General features: G+C 44.9%; 1 protein-coding gene across 1 annotated transcript in view; it reads left to right on the top strand.

The window, feature by feature from the left end:
- Glo1 (glyoxalase I) overlaps window positions 1-18,051 on the top strand; it is a 19,995-nt gene extending 1,944 nt beyond the window's left edge. The window contains exons 2-6 of the mRNA XM_045156686.1: window positions 6,938-7,020; window positions 9,681-9,821; window positions 11,757-11,824; window positions 12,844-12,933; window positions 16,462-18,051. Coding sequence (XP_045012621.1) covers window positions 6,938-7,020; window positions 9,681-9,821; window positions 11,757-11,824; window positions 12,844-12,933; window positions 16,462-16,550 — 471 coding nt within the window. The 3' untranslated portion in view covers window positions 16,551-18,051. The remainder of the gene's footprint in view (window positions 1-6,937; window positions 7,021-9,680; window positions 9,822-11,756; window positions 11,825-12,843; window positions 12,934-16,461) is intronic.
- Window positions 18,052-24,264: the final 6,213 nt, after the last annotated feature.

Raw genomic sequence — 24,264 nt, 5'->3', positions numbered from 1 at the left:
ACAGATAGAGGGTGAGAGAGAGAATGGGCGTGCCAGGGCTTCCAGCCTCTGCAAACGAACTCCAGATGCGTGCGCCCCCTTGTGCATCTGGCTAACGTGGGACCTGGGGAACCGAGCCTTGAACCGGGGTCCTTAGGCTTCACAGGCAAGCGCTTAACCGCTAAGCCATCTCTCCAACCCTAATTTCTCACTTTATTGAGGATTTTTCCCACTAAGCTGTTTCAAAACAAGCAAACCAGCACAGATTCCGGAGACTTATTTTGTGTTAGTCAGTTTCCCAGATGGCTGAGGATTTTGTTTACCAGGCAATGTCAAACAAAAAAAGATTCCAGGGCTGGGGGTGTGGGTTGGTGGTAGAAAGCATGTTTATTTAGCATTGGGTCAATCCTCAGCACCAGAGTAATAATAATAAGAGAAAACCAATTGTGGAGAAATCTTTAAAAATATATTAAGTAGGGCTGGAGTGATGGCTTAGTGGTTAAGGCGCTTGTCTGCAAAGTGTAGGGACTCATGTTTGACTCTCCAGGTCCCATATAAATCAGATGCACAAGGTGATGCAAGCATGCAAGGTCTCTGTGTCTCTTGCATTAAAAAAAACAAGGCAAGTATACTTTCTTACATTTTAATTTACATTTCCCATTCTCCTCATTATCCTTGATTTGACTGGACTGTTCATTGTTTTGAGGTCAGCAACTTTGGGCCCTGGAAAGCCAGGTGGAGACATAGGAATAGCTGGTATGTATTACGCATGCCAGGGCCTGGCTTGGTGTTTGAAGTACATTCATAGCAACTCCGGGCAGAAGGGATAATTATTATCTCCGTTTTACAAATAAGGAGATTTAGACTCAGGTCTTGAGTGACTTTCCCAGGGAGGAGCCCACACTTCTAGCCTCCACCCACCTGTTTCTGGGTACTGACTCAAGCAGTAATCCTGGAATTTGCCTTGAAAGGGGGGAAAAGAAAACGAACCCCAAAACCCTCTTTGAATTAAATTTAGCTTGGTCACTGATGGTGTACTGTCTGTAACGAACATGGTAGGCACTTTGGGGGTTCCTGGGATGTTCGGGATGAGGTCTTCTCTTGTCACCAAACATATACCAACTCTAACATAAGATGGATTTGGGATTAGTGAGCCGTTGATATTGTAAAGCTTTGTGAGGTGGGATGCCCAGATTGGATTGGATCTGACTGGAGAGAGGAGGAATTTGTGTCTTGCTTGGGCTGACTGGAGGTTGTTGAGGCAGCCCCTGATGGGATTATGGGAAACATTGCTTGTTAGGGATGTAATGGATGTGATATTCTGGCTCCGTTGGATGTGATGGTCAGTAGGTTGCAGGTGTGAGTCCAGAGCTGGGGCTGGAGGTGTGGGGGAGGGGAGTGCAGACTTGAGAACCAAGAGCAGTGGAGCAGTGGAAATGCTGGTGTGTTTTATAACAACAGCGAAGCAGATAGAGGCTGGCTGAGCTTCATGCTAAGCACTTTGGCTTTATTCAATTTGCATTTGGATTTCACCATAGGAGCTAGAAACTAACTGTCCTCATTCTAGAGATGTGGAAACTGAGGCCCAAGGAAAGTAATGATTTGCTTAGGGTCGCAGCTGTAGAACCATCGTGTGCCTGTGTGTGTGTGTGTGTGTGTGTGTGTGTGTGTGTGTGTGTGTGTGTCCTCCCTCTGCATGTGAAATGAAAGGCCTGGTGATACTGAAGAAATAATCATTGGGTGTGGCTTGGTTAGAGAGGATGGTCTCACGGTTATGTAGCCATCTAACATGAGAACCAGTTTCAAAGCAAGGTATTGACTGGACTGTGTTCTTACTGGAGGTGCTGGAGAAGCACCTGTTTCCAGTTCAGGTGGCTTCCTACTGTCCTCTCCGTGGCCAGGATACTGGTGGCCGAGAGCGCTCTTTGACTTCTTGGCACTGTGCAGCTGGGCCTCCAAGGTTTCCTTCACTGCTGCCCTCTCTTTGCCTTTTCTCTGGTTTCTGCTTTCCTCTTTAGGGTCTCCTGTGATTATTTTGAACCTTCATAGCTGATGGAGGATAATCTGCGTATTTTTAAAAAATATATTTTTTATTTGTGGCGGGGAAGAATAGGCATGCCAGGGCCTCAAGCCATTGCAAACGAACTCCAGATGCATGCGCCACCTTGTGCATCCTAGTTTACGTGGGTCCTGGGGACTTGAACCTGGGTCCTTTGACTTTGCTGGTAAGTGCTTTAACTGCTAAGCCATCTCTCCAGCACTAATCTTTATATTTTAAGGCCAGGTCCTTCATAGCAGTGCCCGAGTGCTTCATAGAATCATCTGGGGCATCTTGGGGATATAGTATGTACCTGTGACTTGCCCCAGGACCGCAGAGCAGCGGCCAGGCGCCACTCCTCGCATGGGAGGACAGCGTTCCCCTGAGGACTGTTGAGTCAAGCCTCTGAAGTCACCCGGGTCTGGCCTGGAAGAGCACGGGAGCTTTTGCTTGGGCTTGTCCAACACAGCGGTAGGATAGGCAAGAAAGCCGTCGGCACTCATGATAGCTGGAAAGGGAGGTACTGGCCCCTGTGTGTGTTTCCAGGCTCTTGCTTTAGTCTGTGCTGGTTAAGCACTGACATGGAAGTAAGTGGTCTTGCTGCTTTATAAAAGTGCTTCAAGCCGGGCATGGTGGCACGTGCCTTTAATCCCAGCACTCGGGAGGGAGGCAGAGGTAGGATCACCATGAATTGGAAGCCACCCTGAGACTACATAGTGAATTCCAGGTCAGCCTGGGCTAGAGGGAGACTCCGCCTTGAAAAACAAAAAAACAAACAAACAAAAAAATTCAAGTTTTGGAATTTTTTGTCACCTTTCATTATAGTCCCAGAGTGACATCCTAGTGGTTTTTTGACTGTTCAAAGGAAGGTGCCAGGCCTGTGCCCAGATATCAGAAGCTGATTTTCTTTCTTTTGTGAGCTTGTGGTACATATGCATATGTGTATATATGTGTTCATATGTGTGTGGACACACATGTGTGCCTGTGTGTGGAAATCAAGATAATGTTGGATGTTGTCTTCAGGAACGCCCTCCTCCTCCTTTGAAACAGGGTCTCATTGGTCCGGAGCTCAACAGTTATGCTAGACTGGCTGACCAGTGAGCTCCAGGGATCCACCTGTCTCTGCCTCCTCAGCCCTGGGATTATAGATGCCTGGCCTTTCTTTTGCTTTTTTCTTGTTTTTTTGGGATAGGGTCTCACTCTAGCTCAGGCTGACCTGGAATTCACTATGTAATCTCAGGGTGGCCTCAAACTCACACCGATTCACCTACCTCTGCCTCCCGAGTGCTGGGATTAAGTGTGCCACCACTCCCGGCTTGTGTCTGGTTTTTACATGGGTACTGGGGATTGAACTCAGGTCCTCGTGTTGCAAGGCAAACACTTTACCCACTGAGCTGTCTCCCAGACTCTTGCTTTTTTGGAAAAAAAAAAAGTTTTTGAATTGTTTTATTATTTATTTGAGAGAGAGGCAGACAGACAGACAAACAGTGGGTTCTCCAGGGCCTTCAGCTGCTACACATGAACTCCAGACACATGTCACTTTGGGCATGTGGTTTATGTGGGTCCTGCGCAATCAGACCTGGGTCCTTTGGCTTTGCAGGCAAGCACCTTAGCCACCAAGCCTTCTCTCCAGCCCTGAAATGAAAATTTTAATGGCTTGAAATTAACAAAAATTAAATGTAAGAGCCAAAGGAAGGGTAGAACTGTTTACAATGCACTCTTCCAGACTCAGAATGGCCTAGATATCCATGACCCCACAGCGCCTGACACTACCTACACAAGAACATCATAATAGGAGGAAAAAATGATGACATCAAAATAAAAAAAGAGACTGACTAAGAGGGGTAGGGGAGGGGCTGGAGAGATGGCTTAGCAGTTAAGCGCTTGCCTGTAAAGCCTAAGGACCCCGGTTCGAGGCTCGGTTCCCCAGGTCCCACATTAGCCAGATGCACAAGGGGGCGCACGCGTCTGGAGTTCGTTTGCAGAGGCTGGAAGCCCTGGCGCACCCATTCTCTCTCTCTCCCTCTATCTGTCTTTCTCTCTGTGTCTGTCGCTCTCAAATAAATAAAAAATTAATAAAAAAAAAAAGAGGGGTAGGGGAAATGATGGAGAGTGGAGCTGCAAAAGCAAAGTGATGGGAGAGGGAATTACCATAGTTTATTGCCTATAATTATGGAAGCTGTCAATAAAAATATAACTCCCCCCAAAAAAGAAATTAACAAAAATTAGAAATATACCATTTCTTCATGATAGAGAATGAGTTACAGGGGAGAGGAGGCTGTGTGACTGCCCAGGGAGTGGTCAGAATTGCCAGGTCTGTTTTGTCCAATCGGTGGGAGTACCGACAAGACCCTCGGGACCCTGACGAGATTAACAGACTTGCGGCCTGGGAGATGCTTGTGGTAAAGGGAGACCTGGAGTTAGGAGGCTTGGACAGTGAACACATCGCTCAGTTTGGCTTCTCTGTCACATGGGGCATAATACTTGTCGATAGTGATACCTCATAGAAAGATTGTGCCAGGGCTGGGGATGGAGCTCAGCTGGTAGAGTGCTTGCCTGGCATGCACAAAGCCCTAAGTTTAATTCCCAGCAACCCATAAACTGGGTTGGGTGCAACACTCCTACAACCCTTGCATTCCTGAGGTAGAGGCAGGAGGATCAGGAGTGAAAAGTCATCCTTGGCTGCATAGCAGTCAAGATTAGCATAGGCTACATGAGATCCTGTCACCAAAATAATAATAGTAATAGTAATAAATGATTATTAGTTAATATACAAAAGTTGTTGTACTTAATGAAGTGAAGCTCCTTTTATTTTATTTAATTACTTCATTTTGGTTTTTCAAGGGTAGGGTCTCGCTCTAGCCCAGACTGACCTGGAATTCACTATGTAGTCTCAGCCTGGCCTTGAACTTAAATATTTTATTTATTTATTTGACACAGAGAAAGAGAGGGAGAGAGAGAATGGGTGCCCCAGGGCTCCAGCCACTGTGTGCCCCCTTGTGCATCTGGCTTACTTGGGTCCGGGGAATTGAACCTGGGCCCTTTTACTTTGCAGACAAATGCTTTAACTGCTAAGCCATCCCTCCAGCCTCTGGTCTTGAACTTATAATGATCCTTATACCTTGGCCTCCTGAGTGCTGGGATTAAAGGCATGCACCACCATACCCAGCTTAAAATGAAACTTCTAGTCAAAATATTGTTAATGGTAGTCATAATTTTAATTTACTACTCCATGAATTTATATATTCTATACCCTCTTATCAGTCAAGCCTTCTGTCTTCGGTGGGAATTGAAGTGTTTCACAAAGGTATTAGAGATAGTAACGTTTTACCTCTTGATTCTCTAGGAGTCTCGAGGGTCTTGTAATTTCTTCCTAGTTGCCATGGTTACTAGTAAATGGTTCAGCAAGGGCATTGATGTATTCATTCAACAAATGTTGTACTGGTTGGACTCTGTTATGTCAAATCAGGTTCTGGGTTGAGTTGGCCAAAATCAGTCAGGAAACAGGTGCTGCTAGGAGCTTATTGGGAAAGTAGTGATTCAAAGCTGTGTCTCGTGGGGAAGGGTGACCATCAGTAGGTGTCTTTGTCACTGTTGCATCCTGCTGAGATCTGCGGGTCCATGTATGAGGTGCATCAGAATTGTCTTACTAAAGCAGGGCATGGCCGGGTGTGGTGGCGCACGCCTTTAATCCCAGCACTTGGGAGGCAGAGGTAGGAGGATCGCCGTGAGTTCAAGGCCACCCTGAGACTACAGAGTTAATTCCAGGTCAGCCTGGACCACAGTGAGACCCTACCTCGAAAAACCGATAAAACAAAAAAAACAAAAAAACAAAATAAAGCAGGGCATGGTGGCACATGCCCATGATCTCAGCATTCTGGACGTGGAGGCAGGAGGATTGGGGACTCAAGGTCAGCCTTGGCTATGTGTACAATTTGAGGCCAACTTGGGGTATATAATATAAGACTTTGTGTCAAAAAGACAAAAAAAAAGTTGTCTCACTGGGGAGTAAAGAAAGCCAGATTTTTAGTTTTGAAGAAAGCCCAACAGACTGGGTTTCTTTTTGGTAGGGTCTCACTCTAGCCCAGGCTCACCTGGAATTCACTGTGTTGTCTCAGGGTGGCCTTGAACTCATGGCGATCCTCCTACCTCTGCCTCCTACAGCCACTGTAACCGAACTCCAGATATGTGCACCACCTTGTGTGCATGTGTGACTTTGTTCATGTGTCATTTTGTGCATCTGGCTTCTGTCAGTTCTGGAGAGTTCATCATGGGTCCTTAGGCTTTGCAGGCAAGCACCTTAACTGCTAAGCCATCTCTCCAGCCTGAAAACCAGATTTTTTTTTTTTTATCCGGGTGCGATGGCGCACACCTTTTTTTTTTTTTTAAATTTTTTATTTATTTATTTGAGAGCAACAGACACAGAGAAAGACAGCTAGAGGGAGAGAGAGAGAATGGGCGCGCCAGGGCTTCCAGCCTCTGCAAACGAACTCCAGACGCGTGCGCCCCCTTGTGCATCTGACTAACGTGGGACCTGGGGAACCGAGCCTCGAACCGGGGTCCTTAGGCTTCACAGGCAGGCACTTAACCGCTAAGCCATCTCTCCAGCCCTGAAAGCCAGATTTTTAAATTCATTGTTAGGTAAAGGTCATTCCTAGAATGCGTGTTAATTTGGCACTCAGCTGCCCCACCCAGGGGCCTGTACCAAGAACATAGTGGGCAGAGGACCACTGGGCATTGGAGGCCATAGGTATGGGAACTTCCCAGGCTAAAGATACAGTTTCTTTTTCTTTTAAATCTTTTGCACTCTGTTAATGCTGTGTTCCTAGGTGGACTGTTGGTATCTTGTTCTAACAAACACAATTAATGTTGGCTGTCAGTGGTGAACGTTAAAGGTGATTAGCACATGGTTTCTTTCAGGACTTCCTCTTTCAGCAGACCATGCTAAGAGTTAAAGATCCGAAGAAGTCACTGGACTTTTACACAAGAATTCTTGGAATGACGTGAGTCAAGTATTTCTTAGCCCCTTAACACTGAAATCCATAGCTTTGCAAACACAGGGGATATTTGCAGAACCATTTTCAAAAGTTCTTTGGAGCCAGGAGTTTGCAAGCAGGCCCAACCAGACAGGGCTTTGGTAAGTTCCCTTTCTTTTCTATTGGGGCCAGGCTTACGGGCAGTGAAAGGCAAGCTGTTCATCATCTTTCCTCTCCTTCAAGTCTCTGCTGCCTGGGAGCAGCCCGCTGAAGCCTCAGACCTCTACATCTTCCGACTGCCTTCAGCCTTTTGTTTGCTTCCAAAAATATAATTGTCAGGCCATATTACTCAGAAGATGAATAGATTTACTTAAATATGCCTCTGGCTCCATTTTTATAGACTACATTCTTTTTGCCATGCTGGTGACAGCCACCGGATTTGTAATCTTCAGAGCATTTTCATGTGCTTATGTTATTTTTCTTCCTGGCACCTCAGTCTTATTGAGGTATAATCAGTGATTTTACTTTTCTTGATTTGTTTCCCAAAATGAGTTTTTTGTTTTTGTTTTTGTCTAACATAGATACATGAAGAGTGAAATAATCTTTAATATACTACCTAGATAACCTCTGCTGATGAGAGAGCAAGTCACTTACCACGGGCTGGTCCATTTAGAAAGTCTGATCAGTTCTGAAAAAGATACAATGAGGAGCGGTCCACCTCTGCTCTGACAGTCTGTCATGCTTCCCATGTGCACCAGGGCAGCGTGTGTCAAGTACAGAACGAGGACAGGCTGTTGTTTCCAGTTACCAACCATGTGATTTCGTCCCACAGTCTCAGCCGACCTTCTGGATTGCTTATATCTCTGCCTTATACCTGCAGAGGACAAAGATTAGAGCTGAAGTTTCTGCCACATGGCAAGCTGGGATTTGAGTCCACGCACCCCTGTAGGGTGTAGCTTGCCCTGCCGAGAAAAGTGGCATGCAGCAGGTTCATTCGCCTGAGTTCCCATCTGGCTTGAAGGTCTACAGGCTGCTTTCAAAGGTGCAGGGTAGTTGTCCTAAGGGGGCTTTTGAGCCTCTTGTATACATGTCGCAGTAAGTTTTCTGTGTGGCAATTCAGTGCCTGAATCTCCATAGCCAAGGCATGTGGGTTAGCAGTGATGAGTAAATTGCCGCCCTCCAAAAACTTGGCTTTCAGCCCATTGCTCTGGGTCATCTTTGAGCACTTAATCCTCCATGATCTGAAAAAGCTGGTATTACATGCATTCTTATTCCACTGCTTACAGAGAAGTTATAAATTCAGTTACCTTGTTTACAACCTCGGGATTAGTAAAGCCTCCCCTTTCCCACTGACCCTTCAACCTACAGGCAAGTCTTTGAGAATGGTTCTTGCTTCTGCTTCCTGCTGCCTCCACCGTCCTGCCGCTGCTTAGAGCTCAGTGGAGCTGGCTGCTGCTTTTCTTGCCTGGCCGCCCTGTCCCTCCTTGTCCAGTGACACCCAGCTTCTGCTGCTCCACCCTGTTGAAACTGCTCTCATGGGACCTTTCCATACCTAGTGACCTTCCAACAGCCGTAATCCTGTTTCACCTTTCTCCTTACCATTGACATTCATGTCTTCTGTGATGTGAGCGTAATCTACTCTTCCATCTTTCCTGCTCTCTGGCCTCACTTTCCTTGCTTAGAAGTTTTATTAGCACACTAAGAGATCAGTAGCTGCATTTTTCCGAGAGGCACTGTTCACTAAAAAGCAAACTCTTTAAGCAGGGTGGGGGGGAGATGGGCAGAAGAGGGCAAGAGGAAGCTTAACCACAACTAAGTATGTGTCTTGGTAAAGAATTTTTTAAATATCCTTTTCCATTTATAAACTAATAATTAGAATTCTAGTGAAATTTCATTAAATTTGAAGAATCGAGAACTGGGTGTGGTGGCCCATGCCTTTAATCCTAGCACTTGTGAAACTGAGGTAGGAGATGAGTCTGAGGCCAGCCTGGGTTCCACAGAAAATCCAGTCATCCTCAACAACACAGTGAGGGGTGGTGGAAATCAGGGCTGGGGAGATGGCTCAGCGGTTAAAGGCACTTACTTGCAAAGACTGATGGCCTGCGTTCAGTTCTCCAGCACCCACGTAGAGCCCGAAGCAGAGAGGCGCATGCACCTGATCCCAGAGCCTCTGTAACATGGCAGGCAGAGCTGGAGAGTCCGAGGTGGGGCGAGCTAGTCTTCTGACCCTTGTTTGCGGGCTGACAGTTCGTTTGCAGTGATGAGAGCCAATCTCAAAGAAGGTGCCGTTGTCACCGAGGCACATACATACACAAATAAGTAAACTTTTGGCCCCACTTTTCGAGGCAGGGTCTTGCTGTGAGTCCTGGCTGACCTGGAATTCACTGTGTAATCTCAATCTCAAATTGACCTTGAACTCACACCAATCCTCCCACCAAGTGCTGGGATCAAAGGTGTGTACCACCACACCCAGGTTAAGTTAGTAAGTTTTTTAAATTGGCAAGCAAACATTTTCTTGTTTATTTTGTATTTCACTGGTTTTTCTGAGTGTTTTCCCGCACTCACTTTGCTCTAACTTTGTGCACTGATAACTACTCTGCGTTACTCTTACGCGCAGAGTGTTAAACCATGCTGACGTACTGCGACTCAGCCATTCCTCCTAGTGATCCTGGCTTGTTTAACTTCAGGCTACTCCAAAAACTCGACTTTCCTTCTATGAAGTTTTCACTTTATTTCCTGGCTTATGAGGATAAGAATGACATCCCCACAGATAAGAATGAAAGGGTAGCATGGACGTTCTCCAGGAAAGCTACACTGGAGTTGACACAGTGAGTATGAATTGCCGTCTTCATACATGCGTGTGGTCTAAAATTCCCTAAGGGGCTTTTGAAAAAAACAAACTTTGCTTACCAGTCTAACTTAATTTGTAAATTATGCTTGAGGTTTTTCACATGGATCTTTGGTGTTTTTATTGTTGCTGTATCTGTGTGGTGCTCCTTCCCGGGCAGGTAGGTAGTGCCGAGGGAAGCCTGCTGGTTCCTCCCTAGGGATTGAGGAGGATGATGAGTGTTGGACGACCCAGACCTCTCCTGGCCACCGCAGAAAAACCACCCTGAGTCGGGAGTCTTTTCGATGCAGGAACTTGCAGAAACAACTCGCTTTATTACGCTGAGCAATTGCCTATATCATGTTGGGAATGAAGGCAGGGATTTTAGGATGGGGGAAGAGGTAAGGGCCAAAAGTAAACTGTAACTATGGAAATGGTAATTACAATTGCCGTGCAGAGGTAGCAGGCCAGAAGCCATTAGGCGTCTTGCTGAGTCCTAGCTGGCCAGAGATAGGTCGCCAAACTTTAGCTAGGCTCAGGAAGTTCCACTAGACCTCACACCTGGGCCTTTCAGAGCCCAACATATCTGTAGGGCATATAAGAACACTGCTTTTGTAAAGAACATAAAATCCTGAAATGGTGACGTATTTGCCAGAGTATAGCTAGCTAATGCTTAGGTGCTACCACTGATGTCTTCCAACATTCAAGTTTTTGTTCTTTAAATATTTTACTGCATTTTGACCCAGAAATACATGCTCCTTTAAAACAATTGCAAGCCGTTTGGCAATGATTCACATTCAAATTGTGAGGCATTTTTGTAATCTCAAAATAAGTTTTATTTCTTCATGTTGTTTCCTTGCTCTTTTTAGTCACTACCAAAAGAGCACTGTTGCCCCGTGCCTGATTTAGTGTCTGCCCCTCAACTAGACGTGAGTCTTGGCTCTCACACTGAAAGATCATATTGCCTGCATGAGTGGCAGTCTCAGGTCCACAGCAGCGAGTTTTCAAATCTAGCCCTGATGGAATGGCTTGAGGGCTTGATGATGTATGTGTAGTTAGCACATGCATGATAGTTTGATGCCATGTGTGGTACTTAGCACACATGGGATAGCTTGATGACGTGTGTACTTGGCACATACGTGATGGTTTGATGATGTATGTACATGGCACATATGGGGTAGCTGCCATGATTGTCTGTCTTGCTCTTGTCCAGATGCCTGACTTGACTGTCTCCTTAATCTAGTTAAGAGTACTGCTTTCCCCACTTTTCTCTTATACTGGTGAGAATTCAATATTTGTAGTAGGGTTTGGGCACGTATGTAAAGGAGTGTATGTACCTGGCAAGACTTCAAAGATGAGATCTCCTTTCAAACTGGCTAGTCTGTAGGTCAGAACTGTAAAGTGATTGTGTTGGGCAGGGACAAACCAGTGGAGTGTGTATATTCATTATCAAAGGGGATTTTTTTGGGTGCCTGTAATTCCAGCACTAAGGCGATGGAGGCAGGAAGATCAGGAGTCTGAGCCCAGGACCCGTCTCACAGATAAAAATGAAGGGCCGAGTTTATTACTTTGACTTCCTTGGTAGGGGATGTTTGGATATTCAAATAATGGCCATTTGCATGCTGGGGTGGCAGAGAACTTGGCCTTGGCCACCCCAAACCAGTGCTGGAGGCCTAGAGCTCCCTGGAGTATTGAATCCATGTTTGAAGGCCAACAAAGATGGAGTCTGGTGTTAGCAACATAACAGACAAGAGGCGCGTGTTCAGGAAGAACAGGCACTCAGGAGACACTGCTTTTTCCTTAAGTGGTCAGTTGGAAAGTGTCTTTCACATTCAGGGAGGGTTGTCCCCCCTTCGAGATGTGTCCCCAAGTTGGTTCTTTCTCCCTCGGGTTGAAACCAGCAGCCATCACAGTTGTGTTTTTCCTGCTTCTGTAGCAATTGGGGCACTGAAGATGATGAGACCCAGAGTTACCACAATGGCAACTCCGACCCTCGGGGATTCGGTAAGTTTGTCTGTATACAGGTGCATTGTGTGATGTTGCAAGGCATCCATATTTATGAGTGCAGTAACCCTAAAGCAGTTAATGGCCTGATTTTCAAGTGGAGTCAATTTATTAGAGAAACCATTATTTTTATCTTCTACATATGATCTTATTTAGGAGGTAATACTATTTTAGTCTCAATCTAAACATTGCATTTACTTTAAAGTCTCAGTATTATATTTCTAGTAATTTCTTTTAAAAATGTTGTACTTGGGGGCTGGAGAGATGGCTTAGCAGTTAAGACGTTTGCCTGAAAAGCCACAGGATCCCCCAGGACCCATGTTAGCCAGATGCACAAGGGGCACATGTATCTGGAGTTGGTTTGTAGTGGCTGAAGGCCCTGGCGTGCCCATTCTCTCTTCCTCTTTCTCTCTCTCTCTCACTCTCAAATAAATAAAGTAAAAATGAAGTTTTTTTTGTTTTTTTTTTTTTTAAAGTGGTACTTGGTATGAAATGTGGGGCTTTGTGCATGCAGCAAGCACTTGACCAGTAAACTGCACCCCATCCCCTCTAGGAGAGTTTTCAGTTAAAAACACAAGCAAACAAAATCAGAAAAACTAGGGTTAAAAAACATCTCAGTTTCTGATAGCGTACACTTCTGGCTTTGTGTAAAACTTCTTGTCAAGATGACAGAATGACGAGCTTCAGCTGACAGCAGCATAGTCAGTGCCAACAGTAAACCCATTAAGTATGAATAAATGATAACTTTCTGGTAGAGATTGTGCTTCACAGGTTGAACTCTTTGTTAACCAGTATTTGGTTTATTTTAAAATAACATAATTCAGAGCAAGTGTTTATTCACTTGTGTCCAGCCAGTTAGACTGCTTTATTCTTCAATGTACATTTCAAATCTCCTTAAATTTGTGTTTTCAAGTGCCTAATGTTTGAAATAAATGACTTTCAGAAGCCATTAGTGGCACTTTGTACAGTGCTGTGATTACTTATTCCTTCTCTGTTGTTTCTTGGGGATATCACCTAAGGTCACATTGGACTTGCTGTTCCTGATGTCTATAGTGCTTGTAAAAGATTTGAAGAACTGGGCGTCAAGTTTGTGAAGAAACCTGATGATGGTGAGTCAGTCTAGTACAATATTTATGAGCACCCACAGGGGGTGCTATTGATCTGAGACTATAAGCTTCAGCCAATGTAATGAGAGAAGGAAAACATTTAGAAGAGTGCCTGCTTATTTTAGGGAACTGAAAGATAGCATGTTGGTGGTTTCACAAGGGACTAGACAAAGGATCTGGGGAGATAGATTTAGGCTCTGGGGATGGATAGATGGCTTAGTGGTTAAGGTGCTTGCCTGCCAAGACTAAGAACTGGTATTTGAATCTCCAGCTCCCACATAAGCCAGATGCACAGTGATGCAAGCATGCAGTGTCACTCATGCTCACAAGGGGGCGCACATGTCTGGAGTTGGTTCGCAGTGGCTGAAGGCCCTGGAGCACCCATTCTCTCTTCCACCTATCCTCCCTCCCTCCCTTTATCTCTCTCTCAAAATATAGATAAATTTTAAAACATCAAAACCAAAAACCTGGGCTGGAGAGATGGCTTAGCGGTTAAGCGCTTGCCTGTGAAGCCTAAGGACCCCGGTTCGAGGCTCAGTTCCCCAGGTCCCACGTTAGCCAGATGCACAAGGGGGCGCACGCGTCTGGAGTTCGTTTGCAGTGGCTGGAAGCCCTGGCGCGCCCATTCTCTCTCTCCCTCTATCTGTCTTTCTCTCTGTGTCTGTCGCTCTCAAATAAATAAATAAATAAATAAATAAAACAAAAACCTAGGCTCTGGACTGGAGAGGTGGCTTAATGGTTAAGGTGTTTGCCTGCAAAGTCTAAGGACCCAGGTTTGATTCCTAGAACCCAGTAAGCCATATGCACATGGTGGCGCATGCACCTGGAGGTCATTTGCAGTGGTTAGAGACCCTGGTGCACCCATTTTCTCCCCACCCTCCGCAAATAAGTAATAAATAATTTTTTTTTAAAGAAAAACTGAGACTCCTTCTGTTTCCAGTCTACAATCTCTAATTGGCACACCTTTTACTCTTTTAGAGTGTATCTGGCCACCCCAAGATCAAGTACGTCAAGCGTGTCTTACTGTTCATATAGCTGTGCCTTGCCTGCTGTTTACCATTCTTTTTTTTTTTTTTTTTTTTTTTTTTTTGAGGTAGGGTCTCACTCTAGCCTAGGCTGACCTAGAATTCACTATGTAGTCTCTGGGTGGCCTCAGACTCACAGCAATCTTCTTCCCTCTGCCTCCCGAGTACTGAGATTAAAGGCATGCTCCACCATACCTGGACTGTTTTAGTATATATTTTTATTTATTTATTGGAGAGAATGGCTGTGCCAGGGACTTCAGCCACTGCAAACAAAGTGCATGCACCACTTTGTGCATCTGGCTTACATGGGTCTTGGGGAATCAAACCAGGGTCTTTTGGCTTTGCAGGAAAACACTTTAACTGCTAAGCTATCCATCTCTCCAGTCCTGTTTTTCATTAAAAATTTTTTTTCTTCTAAAAATTTTATTTCTTTTGTGGGGGGAGAGAGAATGAGTGTGTGCCAGGGTCTTCAGCCACTGCAAAAGAACTCTAGACACATGCACCACCTTGTGCTTCTGGCTTATGTGGTACTTTGTAACTGAACCTGGGCCCTTAGGCTTTGCAGGCAAGTGCCTGAATTGCTAAGCCATCTCTCCAGTCCCCCCATTTTAATTTTGTTTTCTTTTTTTTTTTTTTTTTTTGTTTACTTATTTATTTGAGAGCAACAGAGACAGAAAGAGGCAGATAGAATGGGCGTGCCAGGGCCTTCAGCCACTGCAAATGAACTCCAAACGCTTGGACCCCCTTGTGCATCTGTCTAAAATGGGTCTGGGGAATCGAGCCTTGAATCGGGTTCCTTAGGCTTCACAGGCAAGCGCTTAACCTCTAAGCCATTTCTCCAGCCCTGTTTTTCATTTTTTAATGCTGGTATATATACTTACCATTGCAATCAGGTTCGCATTGCTGGTAGTAATCACCCAACCAAGAGCAGCTTCTGGGAAAAAGAGGTTTACTTTGGCTTACATGCTCGAGGGGGAAGCTCCATGATGGCAGGGAAAACAATGGCATGAGCAGAGGGTGGATATCACCCCCTAGCCAACATAAGGTAGACAATAGCAACAGGAAAGTGTGCCAAACACTGGCATGGGGAAACGCTGTAACACTCATAATCCTGCCCCCAACAGTACACTCCCTCCGGAGGCATTAATTTCCAAAACTCCATCAGCGGGGAACCTAGCATTCAGAATGCCTAAGCTTATGGGGGATGCCTGAATCAAACCCCCACACTTACATTTTAGTTATGCCTCTTTGCGGTAGCAGATATCTGAATTTTTTTGAATTTACATGTATCAAGACCATTTTACTTAGATAACTGTTTCCGCTATAATAATTAGTTTAATTTTGTCTGTTTGCATACTTTTATTTTTCTAGACAGGACTGTGCAGTGTAGTCCAGACTGGCTGTCAGATTCATGATCCCTCTGTCTCCAGTCTGGACTACAGTGCTGGGATTACAGATGTACACCACCACTGTTCTGTGAGCTGGGGGTGTAGCTCAGTGGTTAAACCCCTTGCCTAACATGTAGAGGGACACAGATTCAGTCCCCTTCCTGTCTCCAAAAAGGAAATGAATGCTTTATTATGCTTCTTTTTTTTTCCACGTAAAATAGTTACTATCTAAAGTTCCTCAGTAAGTAAGCAACTTATCCTCAATACCCCAACCATGTTGTTATTACCTAGATTGGACTATTTTTTTTCCCTTTTTCCTTAGGGTGTGTGTGTGTGTCTGTGTATGCATGTGCGTGGCATGTGCATGCCTCAACATGTGTATGTGGAGGCCAGGGGACAACCTAAAACTGTTGTTTGGATTTTTTTACAGTCACTCGCGGTTCTGTAGGGCACTTAGCAGACAGACTAGGCTGACTGTGTCTTCACTGTCAAAGCTTTCTGTGCTCCTCTGGACTCCCAGGGACATCTGGGACCCTGTTGCTTGAGATTCACAAGGGCAAAAGCAGACGCTGCTGCGGCCCACGACATAACGGTAATCAGAAGTAAACCTTCTGCTGACTCTTCCATGGCCATGACTAACTGCCTTGTGGTCTGAGTCCCAACTGCCACCTACCCAGATCAGGGCGAGACACTACTCCCCCAGTCCATTCCTCCTCAGCCGTCACCGTGGAGGGTCTTACCATGCTCCCACCTTGTATTCCTTGACACAGGGTAAGGAGGCAGAGGTAGGAGTCCAGTCAAGTGGGCATCTTTGGTCCTAGGCCACAGTCACACATCTAAGCAAGCAGCTTGGGCCTAGTTGTCTCTCTCAATCCCAGTTTTGAATTTCAGGGAGTCAGAATATGACTGACAGAGCTTGGGTCTCCCAGGATATTGTGTGACAAAGCCTCGAGTGTCTTGGTTGTTTGATTACTGTCACTAGTGAACTGGAAAATACCTGGCACATGTGGTAACAAAAGTAATATATTTCATTAAAATATAAGTTAGAATCTTGTTAAAAATGTGTTAGATTTTAAGAGGTTTCTGTCTTTCCAGTAATGAAAAATTTCATTTTACAGGTAAAATGAAAGGTCTGGCATTTATTCAAGATCCTGACGGCTACTGGATTGAAATTTTGAATCCTAACACATTGACAACTATTATTTAGCTCTGTGAAGGCTGCTTGGAGATGTCAGTGAAGATGGAGATAAAAGGAAACAATGTGATTTGAGACACCAGGACACAGAAGTGTTGGGACTGATGGATTGCTGTCCCAATTCAAATTATCCTTAAGGCCATTTCCCTTTCCTGTCTCGCCCCTCCTCCAAGCCTAATTGTCAAGAAGTGCTCTATGACCTTGAATGGAGCTCTGTAACTTTGCTCTTTGGGTAGTAATTAGAACAGTTCTCTTCAGGGACTGCGTTCTACCTTCTGTCAATTATTATTTCTCCTCAAGGCTGCTTTTGATTCATCATTTAAAACACTTAACATTTTGTGTATGGTAGTTATCTTCTGGGGTTTCAGTTCCTCAGAAACAACTTTTCATGATGGAAAGTAAAGAGCTCTGAACAAAATGAAACTTCATGTGTACTTCAAACAGCATAAAGTGTTTATTTTACAAAGAAGTCACTTGAGAGCAATTGAGAATCGTTCTGACAAGGATACTGATAGGAAAACTAATATTTTATATGTATAAAATACTTTCAAAGTTCAAGGACTAAATCGCATTTCTTTTCTTTATTTTTTTGTTTTTTGAAGCAAGCCCAACAGACTGGCTTTTTTTCCTTTTAATTTGACAGTGAGAGACTTGGTGCACCAGTGCCCCTAGCCGCTGCAGTCAAACTCAGAGGTGTGTGCCACCTTGCGCACTTGTGTGTCTGGCTTGCGTGAGACCTGGAGAGTCAAACATTAGTCCTTAGGCTTTACAGGCAGGTGCCTTAATTGCTAAGCCATCTCTCCTGCCGTAATCTCACTTCTTTTTGATGAGGAAGGGATAATAATTTACTGGGTTCCCAGACAATGGACTAGGCTATAGCATATTTTGTGTCACTGAGTACTCAGTTACCCTGTGAGAAGGAAAGCAGCTAGGCAGGTAAAGTCACCCTCGTGGATTGAAGGCAGCGCTCGGGTGTCCCATCAGTGTCAGTGTTGCTTAGATTCTGCCTCGCGACTGCAGTTCATCACCTCCCACACTAGTCTCTGGTAGTAAACCTTCCCTGAGTTTAGTCTCGAGTCCTCCGCTCTTGGAGGAAATACCATGATGAGAGAAGAAGTCTAGACCACAGACTGCTCTGGGGAAGGGCTGTAAACCTGCAGTGAGGAGTCTTCCCCACCCTGTGGTCTTCGTGATGTCCGCATCTGTTAGGATAAAGTATGTTCAGTGGCATGATAACTTAGATACATGAAGTCAGCCCAGTGGTCTTCTCTGCTGATTGACATTTGATGGGTTTCAAAACCATGATTTTATAGCAGGAAGGGTAAAAACCTCATTTTGGTCGAACTGCACGTAGGCTGTCCAGGAAGACCTTTGGATAGGCGATGTCAAACATACTTGTACTGCTGGAAGCCCTGACATTTCCTTCTTGCATGAGATGGACTTGTGGGAGCAATTTAAACAAATCATGCTTGCAGACTGAAATAAAAGTTTAAATGAGTATTTAATTTGTAAACTTCTGTCCTGCAAGTTCTTTCTAAAAGGTTGCCCTTACATAAAGAGTTTGAAAGGGCGTGCAAGTTCATTCCGTACCAGTAGCTGCAGTTTTGTGATTCCTGTGGGTAGGGAAGTGTGGAAAAGGAACAGAAACAAGAAAGGATTGTGGGAGATAAAATAAGGAGATAAAGATTACATCTCAAACGGCAGGTCACAGGGACTTAGTAACGCCCATTTCAAGTGTTGAGTAACTAGAGTTATCGAATGGGATTCAATTTGAAACTTAACTTCCAGGGGAAGAAGACGTCTCTGCTTAAGTAAATCTTGCCAAAAGATAGTCTTTACTTCATCCCTAGATTGGCTGAAAAAAATACATGGCCAGGCTTTGCCAAGAATTAGAGCAGCGCCCTAGCGGGTGAAGTGCCTGAGAAGGGGAGAGGTGGCGCAGGACGCCTCCCTGCTCCCCATGATGAGAGGCTGAACCCCAGCTTGCTGTCCCAGCTTGCGCGGTGCCCCTCTGGGAGGCCTGCGAGGCCGAGGCTCGCATTCAGTACGGTGTCTTGAATGAAGAGCTGATGCTGGTGGCTGAGGAGACAGCTCAGTGGGTAGGGGCCTTACTTCACATACATGGAGACCCCAGTTTGATCCCAGTACCCAGATAAATGTTGGACGTAGTGGCATGTGCCTGTAGTCCCTGTACTGGGGAGGCAGAAAAAAGATCTCAGGCTTGTTGGCTAAGTGGCCTGACTGGTCTCCTTTCACCTGTGTGTACGCATTAAAAAAGGAGCTGGTGGTGCACGCCTTTAATCCCAGCACTTGGGAGGCAGAGGTAGGAGGATCATTCAGAGTTTGAGGGCCACCCTGGGACCAATCCAGGTCAGCCCGGACTAGAGGGAGACTACCTCAAAAAAACCAAAAAAAAAAAAGCCCCCAAACGAGCAGGAGTGTAGGTGGCTCAGGACCTGGGTTTGATTCCCCAATACCCACATAAAGCCAGGTGCACCAAGAGGTACAGACATCTGGAGTTTGTTTGCAGTGGCTGATGGCCCTGGCAAGCCTGTTCTCTCTGTGTGTCTATCTCTCTGCAAGTTTTAAGTGTGCTTGCTGGGGTACATGCATCTGTACATGTCCATACACACATCAGGTACACCTCACACACACTAAAAATAATAAGAATGTGATTTTTTTCTTTTTTAAAAAAAAGCCAATGACTGAACAGAAATCACTTCTGGCTTCCCTGTGTGGCACTCTGACTAGGATTGTGAGTAGGTCATAATTTAGACTAACAAAAATACTGTATATTAGTTGGCTTGAAATGACATTTCTGAGTTCAGGAGGCTAAGGCATCCAAGATGAAGATCGTGGCATCCAGTGTCTGACTGGTAGACAAGCACCTTCTCACTGTCTCCACAGAGTGGAGAGATTATACCGTATCTGTTACAAGAATTCAGGAAGGTTCTGCCCTCATAATCTACCTCCCAATGGTTTCTTTGTTGAATACTGTCACTTTGGAGATTAGACATGAATTTGCAGGGACACCGACATTGTCCACAGCACAGTGCTGATAGCATGGCACAGGATGCTTGCTTCTGGTAATAAGAAAATATCCAAGTAGGGGCTGGGGGTGTCAGTCAGTTGAGTGCTTGCCTAGGATGCACGAAGTCCTGGGTTCAATCTCCACCACTGTATATAGCAGGCATAGCAGCACATGTAATCCCAGCCCTAGGAGGTAGAGGCAGGAGAATCAGAAATTGAGGGTCATCCTAGGCTATGCAGTGAGTTTGAGGCCAGCCTGGGATAAGTAAGACCTTCATGAATAAATTTTTAAAAAGTGAGAGGAGGGGGGAGGTGGTTCTGGAGACATGGCTCAGCTGTGAAGGTGCTTGCCTGCAAAGCCGAAGGACCCAGGCTCAATAACCCAGGACCCACGTAAGCCAGATGCACAGACTGGCGCATGCGCCTGGAGTTGGCGGCAGCTAGAGGCCCTGGCAGGCCTATTCATTCATTGTGTCTCTGCATATAAACAAATAACAGCCCAAGAGCAGGCACTTCAGAAATTCTGAATGGATTGATAGGAGGTTCAGAGATAGCAAGAACTCCAGATTCCTTCTAGTTTTCTCATCTTGCCTTCTCTCTGGGCCAGTTGTGGTGAAAATGAGTGCTGTGTGCAAACCAACAGTGTCTAGTGATAGAAAATAACCTAGGGCTAGAGAGATAGCTTAGTGGTTAAGGCACCTGCCTGCAAAGCCAAATGACCCAGGTTTGATTCCCCAGGACTCACATAAGCCAGATGCACAAGGTGGAGTTCATTTACATTGGCTGAAGGCCCTAGTGTGCCCATTCTCTCCACCCCTCACTCTCTCGTTTAAATAAAATAAATCAATGAAAAAGAGAATAACTTAGTGTTCCTCGCCTGTCTTCAGTAAGGCCTGAGAAACCGTTCTCAAGGCTGTCATCAGGACTTCCATCATGTCTCCTCTGGCTCTGCTAGGCTCACAGTTCTTCAGACTGCTTGTTTTAGGTGGCTGACTGTGGTAGTTTCACAGAGTATTAGCTCATTTGTAGACAATAGAAGTCTTTGATTCTGTGTGCATGTGATGAGGGTGGTGACGAACCTGAGGCTATGGGTCTTAAAGAGGAAGACCATACGTGAAGTGTCATCACCTGGAGGGGACATACTTTCAGCAGAATGCATCAGTGGGGTTGCTCATCTGACTAAGGCAGTGTGCTGCGTTTCTCCATTTTTCTCTGCCCATCTCCTTTCCACACTGCACTCTAAGGAAGCGCCTATGTGAAGCCCATCATTAGGGAGTTACTATGTTTCCCCCTGAGAGGAAAAACCAGGCTTCTATCTGTATGATCACTGTGGGACTGACCAAAATCCTGCAGGCCCTCACAGATTGTATAATGTTCCTGCTGTCCATCCGCCAACTGATAATGGCCTCAAAAGTTTCTAACATAACCCCTAGGGGTCAGTGCTGCCCTGCTGTAGCCATCGGTCTAAGCTTTCCTATTCAACTGGCAGCATTTGGGAAGAAGAGGACAGAATCCCTAGTCTGATGCTTTCCCTCTCATATGCATATCGTCTTCCACCTCTGATCAGCTGCACTTACATGAGATGTTGACCATTGGGAGCTCTTCAAGACGTTCACTTTTCTCTGCACAGAAACTTGTTTTAATATAATATTTCATTAAGTTGCACACTTATAATTACAGGATAATTAATGGAACACTTCTGCAATAGACACAATTGAAAAGTAACATTCCAGAGACACAAACACACAGATGACACACAGAACAGCCAACCAGTTAAGTAACTCAGCTTACCAGGGGGTTATTATTTCACAAACTAATGGTGGCTCAGCCTAATGTAATACTCAGTTAAGAGAGAATGTATTGTGAACATGTAGATAAACGTGAGGCCTCCCGGTGATACAGACTATAGACGCTATTGTTTAATGCTGTAGTTGAAATTAATGTGTCATTTGGATGAAATACACACTTTCATAGAATTCATCCAAACGACACATTAATTTCAAAATAGGTTTCAAGTGTTTAAAGGCTTTAAAATGTTCAGATCCTTCTATTGAGCAATATTGTGATATTCTGGGAGTTCTGATTCCTGGGAAAGAATCATAGATTAAAATGTTTTTTGTTTATTTTTATTTATTTATTTAAGAGTGACAGAGAGGGCTGGAGAGATGGATTAGTGGTTAAGTGCTTGCCTGTGAAGTCTAAGGACCCCGGTTCGAGACTCGATTCCCCAGGACCCACGTTAGCCAGATGCACAAGGGGGGAGTGCATGCATCTGGAGTTTGTTTGCAGTGGCTGGAAGTCCTGGCACGCCCATTCTCTCTCTCTCTCTGCCTCTTTCTCTCTGTTGTTCTCAAATAAATAAGTAAAATAAAAAAAAAATTAAAACAAAAAGAGCGACAGAGAGAGAGAATGGGTGCACCAGGGCCTCCAGCCACTGCAAATGAACTCTAGACGCATGTGCCCCCTTCTGCATCTGGCTAATGTGGGTCCTGGGGAATCGAGCCCCAAACCGGGGTCCTTAGGTTTCACAGGCAAGCGCTTAACCGCTAATCCATCTTTCCAGCCCAGATTTTAATTTTTAAATTAAATACAATCTGTTACTTGTATTATTTTTCACAGCAGCAAAAACATTAGAAATGAAAGTTCCTCAAGGAGGAAATGGTTAATTTTATAGTGTCCACAATGACAGAATGTTATCTGTCCTAATACCATTAATCATTTAAACACTGTATGTTTTGAAAGGTCATAGAGAAATGCCATGAACTGGGCGTGGTGGTGCACGCCTTTAATCTCAGTACTCAGGAGGCAGAGGTAAGAGGATTGCCATGAGTTCGAGGCCACCCTGAGACTACATGGTGAATTCCAGGTTATCCTGGGCTAGAACAAGACCCTACCTTGGAAAAAAAAAAAGAGAGAGAAAAAGAAATGCCATGAGATGTTAGGGATAAAAGCAGAATGCAAACAAGTGTGTACCATACTCTTGACTTTACTAAGCAAAGAAGCATACGCGGGAATGCTGGCCAGAAAAAAACAGTGCATCATGACTATCCATGACTGTGAGATTGCCAGTGGCTTCATTTCCTCCCTTGTATTCTGAGTTTTCCGGCTTCTCTGAAGTGAGCAGGTATTGCTTTTGGAAAAATTGATGATAAATACCTTTGTTACTATTCATTTTTCATCTAACTAAAATGAAGTATTTAAAAAAGTATTGGCCAGTAAGTTAAAAAGGAGATATAAAGGGAAGAGAAAGGAAGAGAGGAGGGTACTTAATAGGTTGGTATTATATATATGTAAGTACAATGATTGAGATGGGGAGGTAATATGATGGAGAATGGAATTTCAAGGGGAAAGTGTGGGAGAGGAAAGGTCATGGAAAACGTTAATAAAAATTTTTTAAAAAGTAGAATGATTGAGATGGGGAGGGGATATGATGGAGAATGGAATTTCAAAGGGAAAAGCGGGGGAGGGGGAAGAGAGGGTATTACCATGGGATTTTTTTTATAATCATGGGAAATGTTAATAAAAATTAAGAAAAAAATTAAAAAATATTGTATTAAAGATTAGAAAATAGTTTATATTAAATTGTTCAACACTTTGCATAGTCAAAAACATTTGCTCCAGGGCTGGAGAGATGGCTCAGTAGTTAAGGCACTTGCCTGCAAAGCCTAACGACCCACGTTTGATTCCCCAGCACCCACATAAAAGCCAAATGCACAGTGATGAATGCATATAGAGTTCATTTGCAGAGGCTAGAGGCCCTGGAGCATCCATTCTCTATCTGCCTCTTTCTCCCAAATAAATATAATAATTTTAAAAATAAAGTTTGGGGGCTGGTGAGATGGCTTAGCAGTTAAGGTGCCTGTGAAGCCTAAGGATTCAAGTTTGATTCTCCAATACCCACGTTAAGTCAGATGCACGTGGTGGTGCATGCATCTGGAGTTTGTTTGCAGAGGAGGGCTAGATGTGGTGGTGCATGCCTGTAATCCCAGCACTGGGGAGGCAGAGGTAGAAGGATCGCTCTGAATCTGAGGCCAGCCTGAGTCTATAGAGTGAGTTCCAGGTCAGACTGAGCTACAGCAAGACCCTACCTTGAAAAACAAAAACAAATAAATAAAGTCTTGTTTAAAGGGAACGCCTGTAAGTGGGAAAAGCGTGACACAAGTAACACCGTAGATTCGAATGGAGACAAAGCATGTTCTTCCCAAGCTGTCCCTGCTGCTGCATCTTTGCTGCACTGTAGGGCTGGTCACTCAAGAGGACACTTGAGGGCTGGAGAGATGGCTTAGCGGTTAAGCGTTTGCCTGTGAAGCCTAAGGACCCCGGTTTGAGGCTCAACTCCCAGGACCCACGTTAGCCAGATGCACAGGGGCGCACGCATCTGGAGTTCGTTTGCAGTGGCTGGAGGCCCTGGCATGCCCATTCTCTCCCTCTCTCTCTCTCTCTCTCTCTCTCTCTCTCTCTCTCTCTCTCTGCCTTTCTCAACTCTGTCTGTTGCTCTCAAATAAATAAAAAATTTAAAAAAAGAGGACACTTGAATTATTTCAAGAACGTTTTGTGGGGGTTGGTTGGGAAGATGGCTCAGTAGCTAAAGGTACTTGACTGCGAAGTCTGTCAGCCCGGATTCAAATTCCCAGCCACCCACGTAAGCCAGATGCACAAAGCAGCACAGGTGTCTACATTCATTTGCAGAGGCAAG

The sequence above is a fragment of the Jaculus jaculus genome, chromosome 8 (genome assembly GCF_020740685.1).
Source record: "Jaculus jaculus isolate mJacJac1 chromosome 8, mJacJac1.mat.Y.cur, whole genome shotgun sequence".
Taxonomy (NCBI): Eukaryota; Metazoa; Chordata; class Mammalia; order Rodentia; family Dipodidae; genus Jaculus; species Jaculus jaculus.
This window is presented reverse-complemented; position numbering and strand designations above follow the sequence as displayed.